At 39.2% G+C, this 10,877-nt stretch overlaps 1 protein-coding gene across 1 annotated transcript; it reads left to right on the forward strand.

Moving 5' to 3' along the window:
- The first annotated feature begins 1,771 nt into the window (after nucleotides 1-1,771).
- Nucleotides 1,772-4,332, forward strand: LOC123399122. The gene has a single exon (XM_045093543.1). It carries the CDS (start codon nucleotides 1,772-1,774, stop codon nucleotides 4,217-4,219), a length of 2,448 nt encoding a protein of 815 aa, XP_044949478.1. The 3' UTR covers nucleotides 4,220-4,332.
- The last annotated feature ends 6,545 nt before the right edge of the window (nucleotides 4,333-10,877 follow it).

The following is a 10,877-nucleotide window of genomic DNA, read 5'->3' on the forward strand; positions in this document are numbered from 1 at the left end:
GCGTGGGGGCGGGGCGCGACGGCGGCCTGGGCGGGCGGGGCGCGATGGCGGCCGGGGCGGGAGGGGCGCGACGGCGGCCTGGGCGGGCGCGGGGGCGCGACGGCCGGGGCGCGGAGGGAGCGCGGGGGCGGGGCGCGACGGCGGCCTGGGCGGGCGGGGCGCGACGGCGGCCTGGGCGGGCGCGGAGGGAGCGCGGGGCACAAGGGAGTACGTCAGGGACCGAAGACAGCATCGATCAAAGGGAGGCCAAAGTGCCAAATACCGTATTGTTCACACTTTGGAGTTTGGAACACATGATTCTCCTACTGTCTAAAGCTTCTACTCCCTCCATTCCATAATATAGTGCGTCCTCGGTTTTTAATTTTTAAGTTAAACAATGAATTTAATCAATGTGGATGATTGCAACGGAAGGAAAAACTGTACCATCAAAAACTTTATTCATATACGGATTCAATAATATAACTTTTGCTTCCATCACAATCGGCCTCATTGGTTAAATTTATGGTGAAATTTAGATCTCGCAAAACGCATGCGCACTACATTGTGGAATGGAGGGAGTATCACAAATTTAGCTCACTTGACAGTCACACTCACACAGCCGGACATAAAGCTAGGTGTGAGTATATTAGCAGTACACGAAAGAGAAAGCTAGGTGCTCGCTGCAATAACTTTAATCAAGGCTTATATATCACAAACGAGAGAGGCATCTTGCCCACGCGCGGAATCATTGCAATTGAAATTGATGTGCTAACAAATGAGAGACGATGTGCGTCAAGTACCAACATTTATAACATCGAATTCAGATCAATCATGAAACATATGTTCACAATCTCTTCATTTCATCTTGTACACGTTGATGCATTGTTCTGAGAACTTGGTCAAACCCTTTTTTCCTTTTTCTATTTGCGGGTCAAAACTTGGTCTAACTCAAAAAGGTAATACATTTGGACAATCATAACTAGAACCATATTTATCTGGAAACAGCAGAAAAATAGTTTATTTATTGTACATTTTGATTTTATTTTATCTTCACATGCATGAGGAAAAAGGAAGATCAGGGAGGATTCATATATCAATTGAGGCTACACTAAAAAATTTCACTTCTTAAATTAGGCGTCGATCTCCTTAGCCATGTTGAATTGCATGCTTAAATGCTCAGCTGTTTTCAGCTCAAAAAAATCCGGGCTGGTCACTCCGTGCCGTTTTGATTAAATTGCATTAACCGACCAACACATTTATTTATAAGCGTAAGCGAATGAGAAAGATGTGCAGCGTATTTCAACAAGGGCTGACTCTTATGGAGCTCCTGTGCATAGCAACATGTAGTCCAAGCCACCGGGTGAAGGTAATCTTGAGTACATGAAAAAGTGTGAGTGAGACGAACAGATACGTACCAAAGCTATTTTGCTCTTTTGTTTTTACAAAGAACCATGGAATAAAGAACATGTCTAGCATCCAGATCCAAGGAATAAAGGGAACAAAGGAAAAGTGGAAAAAATGAAAAAGACAAAAAGGAAAAAAAGGCATATATTAGTTATATCAGGAGAATGGTGCATTTGCAAATGTCAGGATGGACTGCTAGTAGCAATAGATAACACACATATTTCCATGACCTCGTAGCACGCATGGTTGAAAACCGACGCTCAAGGAAACAATACTCTGGTACTCCAGCAGTCCGATTGCCACCCTTGTGTAAGCTTATCATTTCCTTTAGTACAAGAATCTATGAGCTAGTTTGGTCTTAATGTTGTTCTATCAGTGAATCAATTGAATGCTTACATTGCAGCATAGCATCATTGGACGAATGGTTGTATTCTTTTTGCGTGTTTGTCAACATCTTCAACTTGTACTGATGTTTGAATTTGATATGTGTGTTAAGCAGATTATGGGCGTCGGAAACTGCTCCGACCAAGCAATCACTGACTTCTCTAAGCACATAGATGGGCAGTTGATGAGAGTGAACGCTCTGCTGGTGGCCAGCACCATCGTGATAGGAGTTATTGTTGGGATCGGTGCCTATGGTCAGCGCTACCGTCACCATCCACTTACCAGCTTCCTCTTCCTTGGTGCCACCACCTTGTTCGTGCCCATCCTCTCCTATGTTGTCTCTACCGTCGATAGTAATCTAGGTGTTGTCACTATTTCCTCCGATGCACACATAATACCAGGGTGGTGCAGTACACGTAGCCACATTTACACTGTGTTCGTATGGGCTAGTCTTGTTCAGATTGCTGGCGCCAACACCACTACAATAGTTGCTGGTGATGACAACAAAGGACTAAACATTACCCTTCCTGGCACTGTACTGCTTGTTCAAGCAATATGGACCTCGTACATTGTCGTGTACTACCTAGGAGGGGGATATTATTCAACGAGACAATGGTCCATAAAGCATATGGATCTTGCAAATGGATTACCGGTTCTTCCATTGTTTTCTCTTCTCATTGCCAAGCTACTTCTCAAATATTATGCTTGGTATGGGGCAAGCAGGTCATTAGCATTTGGGCGCAATCCTCATTTCATTGTTGGATACATGGAGCAACTAAAAGCCAAGCTAACAAGTGAGCATTCCCTTCCTCCACTCATAGTTACGGGAGAGGACACAACATTGGTACAGAAGGAGCCTCATGGTTATAGTATCAAATGGTTATTTAACCAAGCTGATGGGACAGGGATAGACAACAACAATTTAGTGACCACTGATAAAGTTTGGAGGTTAGAGGATGATATATTTCCGAGGTATTCAACCAAGCAGCTAAAAGATATATGCTTTTCGTTTGCATTGTTCAAGTTGTTAAGATGTCGATTTACAAGGCATACAATTGCTGAGTTTGGTTTCATCAAGGCCCATAACTTATTGTCACACGTGTTGCTCCAGGATGTTGATGATGAAAGACCACTTGGGATGATTGCACATGAGCTTTCTTTCCTTCATGATTATTATTATTCATCTCTCCCAACCTCATATTCAAGCAGTTGGCTACCCATTTTGAGCATATCTATTTCACTTCTAACCATGGGTTTGAGCTTATTATATCTATTGCTCATAACAGTTGTGATTTTGCTGTATGCTTTTATGGGATGGCCACATCATGGACAGATGCAGTGTTTTCTGAATTTCCATCCTTCGTTCCAGAATGAACATGAAGATTTTTTCTATAGTTCTTCGAACCAGATACAATATGGAAATATTTTCTTCGATCTTGCCCCAGTGGGTTTGCTTGCGGCACTAGTTGTGCTTTCGGAGGTGCGGGAGATTGCTTGTTACATCTGCTCTAACTGGACTAAAGTATTCCTGATCTGCTCCTATGTTAGGCATGCTTCTTTGTGGCAGAAATCACATTGGAAGAAGAAGATGCTTAGCCTTGTGCTGCGTAGAAAATGCAAGCTGCTAAATCATTGGGTGGACAAAATGAACCAATGCTCAGTCTTGGCACTCCACCCAAGCACAACCCCAGTGCCTCTTCTCGGACGCCTCATCCCACTGCTTCACAGGAAGAAGGTACCAAGAGCAGTGAAGGCAGCTCTCCTCAAGCCACTTAGAAGCCCCAATTGGAAGAACAGAAGCAATGGCGTGGCATCCCTTTGTACAAGGCTACAACTGCAGGCCGACAACAATCCGCTCTCAACATCGAATGGCGTCAAAGGTGTAGCTGATACCATGCTTGTGGCCCACATTGCCACGAGCATCCTTGAAGTGAGAACATCGGAGCCACTCCGCCAGGCTGACTCTGCTAATGAGATTGCCGCCACACACTTGTCACGCTATTGTGCCTACTTGGTAGCCTATGTCCCAGATCTACTCCCCGACAACAACGAGTGGTGCAAAAGCTTGTACAAGGGCATCAAGAAAAAAGCCAAGCGCGCACTCGCGGCATCCGGCAACACCGGGCAGGCGTCATTGAGTCCTGAAGCGCTGGTCCAGGCGCTGAGTGCCGGGTCTGAAGAGGCACACGACCTGCTCAAGAATGGTGCGGAGCTCGGGAAGAAGCTGGTGGAGCTGGCGGGAAATGAAGGAGAAGAGGTGGCATGGGAGCTCCTCGCAGAATTCTGGTCTGAGATGATACTCTATGCCGCCCCGTCGGACAATGTCGCCGCCCATGCCGAGGCCATTGCACGGGGTGGCGAGCTGATAACACTTCTGTGGGCGTTACTCACCCACCTCGGGTTCATTAGCCGGCCAGAGGCTGCCATGCCTAACACCCCTGGTGATGTTTAAGTCGTATGAGTCCTAGCTAGTTATGTGTTTCAATTCACTACCTTTTGTGTTGTTTCATGTTGATTGGTGTGGTGTGGTGTGGTGTGCTACTAAGAAGTTTGTCATGTGTTTCATTTCAGTACATACACTTTCAATTCCTTGATTTGAAAATGACATACAATAATATATATATATATATATATATATATATATATTCCAATGTCGTGTGCTTCATTAACAATTTATTAACTCGGTTCTCACGAGCATGCCAATGTGTTCCTTCTTTCCTTCTTCTTTCTTGTACCAGTCAGGGTACGAAAAAGATTAGACTTTTATAGATCTCGGTTCTTCTCGCAAAGTGACTAAATTAAGAAAAAATACCGACTTACTAGGTGGGATATTATTTGCAGGCCTAAAGATCAGGGAGGGTTGGGAATTGAAAATTTAGAGGTAAAGAATAGATGTCTGCTAAGCAAATGGCTGTTCAGACTTTCTATGGAGACGGAGGTTATGTGGGTATAAATTTTGCGTAATAAGTACCTACAAACTAAAACTCTAGCTCAGGTGCTACTAAATCCCAATGATTCAGCATTTTGGAAAGGCTTGATGTCAGTGAGAACAACCTTCTTTCAAAAATCAAGATTTGTTGTAGGTGATGGGAAGTCAACTAGATTCTGGGAGGATACATGGATGGGGGACTTGCCTCTAGCCATACACTATCCATCTATCTATAATATTGTTCAACGTAAGGACCCATACGTTGCCATAATATTACAGTCTAATCCTCTGAATATTCAGTTCCGGAGAGCATTGATAGGACATAGATGGGATGCATGGCTGCATTTAGTTACAAGACTCATGGATCTCTGCTTATCGGAGGAGGCGGACAAGTTTCATTGGAAGCTAATGCCCAATGGAGTGTTTTCTGTGAAGTCCATGTATTTAAGCTTCATAAATACATCTACTATTCCCAAGTCCAATAATATCTGGAAAGTTAAAGTCCCTTTACGGATCAAAATTTTCATGTGGTTTGTCCATAAGAAGGTGATTCTAACCAGAGATAATTTGGCTAAGAGAAATTGGGGGGCGGGGATAAACGTTGTTCCTTCTCTGATCATGAGAAGACTATCAAACACCTTTTTCTTCATTGCCCACTTGCTAAAATTCTATGGCAAACAGTCCATATAGCTTTCAACATTACACCACCGGATAGCATTGATACGTTGTTTGGGACGTGGCTAAATGGGGTAAACATGTATATTGCCACACATATTCGTATAGGAGCATGTGCATTGATCTGGGCTATTTGGAATTGCAGAAATGATGTGAACTTTAACAGATTATCAAATGTCAATTTCTTGCAGGTACTCCACACGGCATCGGCGTGGATCCGTATATGGTCGTTACTCACACCTGTGAAAATCAGGGAGCCTTTGGTTACCTGGTCTATCCGATGAGAGATGGTAGCACGAGATATATACAACCGGTTTGGATGGCGGTCCACTAATAGGATAGATGATTAGGCATCTAGGCCTATATTTGTAGCCGGTTGTGGCTTTTTATTATCCATTTATGTAATTTTCTGTTATTTTGGACCTGGTTCGGAACCGCTGAATGTTTGCTTCGTTTCATTAAATAAAATGGTTGGATGCATCGCCCTGATGCAGAGGCCGGAGGCAAACCTCCTTTTCTAAAAAAAATATATTCATGGGTTTAAAAAATATGTTCATGAGATGTTTGAAAAATTCTTACACAATTTAATATACTACTTCGTACCATTGAGAAAAATGTTCATGGCGTTTTAAAAAATGTCTAAACATTAAAAAAATGCTTTTCACATTAATAAATAAAAGTTTTGTGTTACATATTTTCATCAATGTGAATTGATAAATGTTCAACACGTATTTTAGAAAAGTATTCAACATGTTTTAAGAAAATATTCAACATGTATAAAAAACATTAACATGTATTTGAAAAATGAAGAACAAAGAGAAAAGACATACAGAGAAAAAGAAACCAATTTGAGAAAAAGATGAGATCGTTACGGAAATCACATTGAAACATGGAAGAAGAATAAACCGCAGAGAAGGTTTTAAAACCGATCAAAACCTGTCCATGCAACCTTTCCAAAACTGCTCTAAGGAGCTACAATGTTGGGCCAGGCCATTAGCGGAGAGCTAGAGGCGAGACGAGGGCATGCCAAGCAATGTAGTACAATAGTTACTTCACCATACACCAAAAAAAAGTATGCACTAGTAGAAAAAAGGGCTTCCGTCCCAGCTCAATTTACACATTAGTCCCGGTTCCATTACGAACCGGGACTAATGTTAGCATTTGTCCCGGTTCGAACGACAAGGGCGCCGGTCGGTCTTTATTCCCGGTTCAAAAGGGACCTTTAGTCCCGGTTCGTGTCTCGAACCGGGACTAAAGGGTTTGGAGGCTTTAGTACCGGGACTAAAGGGTAGACCTTTAGTCCCGGTTCGAGACACGAACCGGGACTAAAGGGGTTTTGTATTTTTATTTTTTCCTGTTTTTAAATTTTATTTCTGTTTGTAGTTTCTGTTTTAAATTGCTTATATCTTTTAGGATATTTAATTTTTTTGAGTGATTCTTTTTGCATTAGATTCAAAATTTTGTCTAGTTTTTGTTTGTGCAATTAGTTTTTAAATTTGAATGGTTTACATTTGAATTTGTTCAAATTTTCTTCAAACCCAAATTGTGAATAACTTGAGTTTACAAATAGTTTTTAATTTAATTCTTTTTTCTCCTAGTCATCTGTTAGATTGTTATCACAGTAAGATTTATTTGGTTATTTTTAGAATAATTTAAATTTAGATTTTAATTAAAACAATATTGTTTTGCTTATATAGTTGTTTTAGCCATTTAATTGTTGTTCTTTATTATTTTTTGTTAGTACTTTCTGTAGATTTTAACATGTTATAGTATGGTGCATATTGAATGCATAAAAAGTATGGAATTAAAATCATTTTAATAAAATGCCTTTGTAGCAGATGGGTTTTCGTCTCAAACCTTGATACTTCGAAGGATGATCCAGTTTGTACACGAAGTGCATCTAGTTTTTATCGTAACTCTCTCAACTTTTTAGCACATGCCATGTGGGTGAAACTATGATACCATGCTAACTTTCAACCTTTTCAGAGTTCACTTGTGGTGCTTTTCAATTTCAGGGTCAATTAGCTCAAAAAAGTAAGTAAATGCATGAAAAATACCAAATGAAGTCAGAAAATATTGAAAATTTATGATGTGGCTTTAAATGGTGTATTTTAAACACACAAAAAGTATGGAGTTCAAATAAGTTCGAAAAAATGAAATCCCTTTGCAATAGATGAGTTTTCGTTCGAAACCCTGATACTTCGAAAGAGATTGTTCATTTTGTACACGAAGTGCATCCAGTTTTTGACGTAACCCTCTCAACTTTTTAGCACATGCTATGTGGGAGAGATGATGATACGATGCCAAGTTTCAACCTTTTCAGAGTTCATTTGTCGGGCTTTTCAATTTCAAGGTCATTTAGGTCAAAAAATCATTAAATGCATGAAAAATAGCAAATGAAGTTATAAAGGGTCGAAATTTAGGATGTGGTTTTGAATGGTTTATATTGAATGCACAAAATGCATACAATGTCTAAAGTTGAAATAAGTAAAAAATAATATATCTTTCTAGCAGATGGGTTTTCGTCCGAAACCGTGATACTTCGAAGGAGATGGTCCAGTTTGTACACGAAGTGCATCCAGTTTTTGTCGTAACCCTCTCAACTTTTTAACACAAGCTATGTTGATGAAATGATGATACCATGCCAAGTTTCAACATTTTCAGAGTTCATTATAGTTCTTTTCAATTTCAGGGTCATTTGGCTCAACATAGCAAATAAAGTTAGAAAGGGTTAAATCTGGCTTGGTTAACCTTAGTTGTGATTCTGGCGGGGACGGTGCTAGCAAATGTAGTCGACGGGTATGATTGGACTCTTGGCTGAAGGGGATTCTGAAATTTTCAAACTCTACCCTCCCTGGACCGTCTTTTTTAGTTTTGTAGAAAATAAACAAAAATGCTAAAATCTTCAAAAAATAAAATCCTTTGAGATGTAGTTAGGTTTTAGTGCCTAGTTGGTATACAAATTTTGAGATATGAATTTTGACCGTTTCTTCAAAAAAGGGAAAAATGTAAAACGGCCATAACTTTTGCATACGATGTAAAAAAAGTTTAATATATAAAAAAAACTAGAGAAAATTGGGAATCGATTTCACCGGGGCTTGCCCGGTGAAGTTTTCTCAGATGCTCAAAATTCCAAATGTAAAAAAAGTTATGGCAAAAAGAAGTTTTTTCCATAAAAATAAGAAAAAATAATTTTATTTAAAATCTTTAGGTTGTTCTCATTGAAATTCATTATTATTATTACTTATTTTGTTTATTTTAATAATTGTTTGAATTCAAAAAATTAAATCATGTGACATGACATCAAACCTAGGTTGTTTAGGATTGATAGCTTACTATTGTCAGGAGAACAACAAGTGCAAACTTGGCAACTAGGGGCGATAGAACTAGGAAGTTAAGCGTGCTCGGGCTGAAGCACTGAAAGGAGGGGTGACCGGCCGAGAAGTTAGACGATTTGAAATGAGTAATCTACGCTAGAGCAGTGAGGATGGGTGATTAGAGATTAAATTGTCAAATAAATCAAATATTTAAAAATTGAAATAAAACTTAAAAACAAATCAAAGAATATTCAAAAATAAAATTTGAAATATAAATAAATAAGGTACCTTTTGGGGTCAAACAAACAAAATAAATAGACGGATCCTTTAGTCCCGGTCCGTGTTAAGACCCGGGACTAAAGGGCCTTCCCCTGAGGGCGCTCCGAGGCGCCCACGTCGAGCACCTTTGGTCCCGGCTTGGAATAGGGCCGGGACTAAAGGTTAGGCCTTTAGTCCCGCCTCTTTGGTCCCGGTTGGTGAACCGGGACTAAAGCCCCTTACGGGCCGGGTCTATAGGCCCTGTCCCCACTAGTGATGTAAGCATTGGGCATGAATGGATTCTTCAAGTACGACGATGGGCTGGCCCACTACGAGAATTTGGGTACGTCCTTAATGTAAAACTGCAGTTGTGTCATTCTTATCTGAATAGTAGCGGTTTTTGTTTTGAATTTTTTATTTATTGAGGGAAAGTATATGAAAAAGGAACCCTTTCTCACAAAACAAACAACTTTTTGTTATTTCCTTTCCCCTATAAAAAAACAATTGCTCTTTGAACCTATAAAACTGAGTTCATATTTGACTATTTATCCAAGTGCATCTGCACTTTTATGATATTGAACTTATGTACTGCTATGGTGAACCTATGGATCTTCTCCTTATGATCTTGAAATTATGTTGAACCTATGGATATTCTCCTTATGCTCTTGAAATTATGTTGAACCTATGGATCTTCTCCATATAATTACTGATACATATAAAATACTGATACCAAGTAAATGCAAAACCTTCGCATTGTGTCATTATATGTGACAAAGTTATCAGGTAAAATAATAAACTTGTAATATAGCAATTATTTTTAAAAAGTGTTCTTAGAAATGAGCTATCATGTGTGAAGATTCATTGCTTTCAAACCAAATGATCAATCTTATCGCTAAATTCATGGCATAGTTTGTTCAAATGATCTCATATTGTGCACAGGGGTGCGTATTGGAATGGAAAACAATGTTTGCTAAGGAAGTTCTCATTTTCTTTGGACGCAAAATTCATTTTTCATTTTTCGAGTACCCAAAATGAGTTTTTTGTGAAGAAACTACCATATATTTGTTGCGAAATTGGACCAAATCATTTTTCTAAAATACTAGGACATATTTAATATACAATTGACCAAATGGTTGGGTGTCAAAAGCTTTTATCCACCTCTTGTAAAAAAGACAAATTTTCGCCGGTTCATGTGGAAGCGGATCAAATTTGAACTGCAGCTATCTTATAGTTTGCTCTTTATGTTTTCCAAAATGAATTTTTAGGTATAGAAGTATCTATTTAATCAGAGAAACACCGAAAGTTTTCCATAATTCAACCACTAGGTAGGAACGGTTATACCCGCCGTTTTTACCGCATATTGAAATGGGCATGAAAAATTCAAAACAAATCAAAAAAATGGAAAACTTTCACATTGTGTCATTATATGTGACAAAGTTATCAGGTAAAATAATAAACTTGTAATATGACAATTATTTTAAAAAAATATTCTTAGAAATGAGTTATCATGTGTGAAGATTCATGGCTTTCAAGCCAAATGATCAATCTTATGACCACATTCATTGCATAGTTTGTTCAAATAATCTCATATTATGCACAATGGTGCATATTGGAATGGAAAACAATGTTGCCTAAGGAAGTTTTCATTTTCTTTGGACGAAAAATGCATTTTCCATTTTTCTAATGCCCAATTTTTTTGTGAAGGATCTACCATATTTTGTTGCAAAATTGTACAAAATCAGTTTTCTAAAATACTAGTCCATATTTAATGCACAATTGACCTAATTGTTGGGTCTCAAAATCTTTTATCCACCGCTCCTGAAAAAGACAAATTTCCACCGATTGAGATGGAAGCACGTCAAATTTGAACTGCAGCTGCATTATACTTTACTCTTTATTTTTCCCAAAATTCATGTTTAGGTACATAAGTA

Source organism: Hordeum vulgare, chromosome 5H, assembly GCF_904849725.1.
Source record: "Hordeum vulgare subsp. vulgare chromosome 5H, MorexV3_pseudomolecules_assembly, whole genome shotgun sequence".
NCBI lineage: Eukaryota > Viridiplantae > Streptophyta > Magnoliopsida > Poales > Poaceae > Hordeum > Hordeum vulgare.

Bases quoted from the DNA above. Each gene is read 5' to 3' on its own strand.
- LOC123399122 (XM_045093543.1), top strand. From the start codon at position 1,772: ATGCTTACATTGCAGCATAGCATCATTGGACGAATGGTTGTATTCTTT.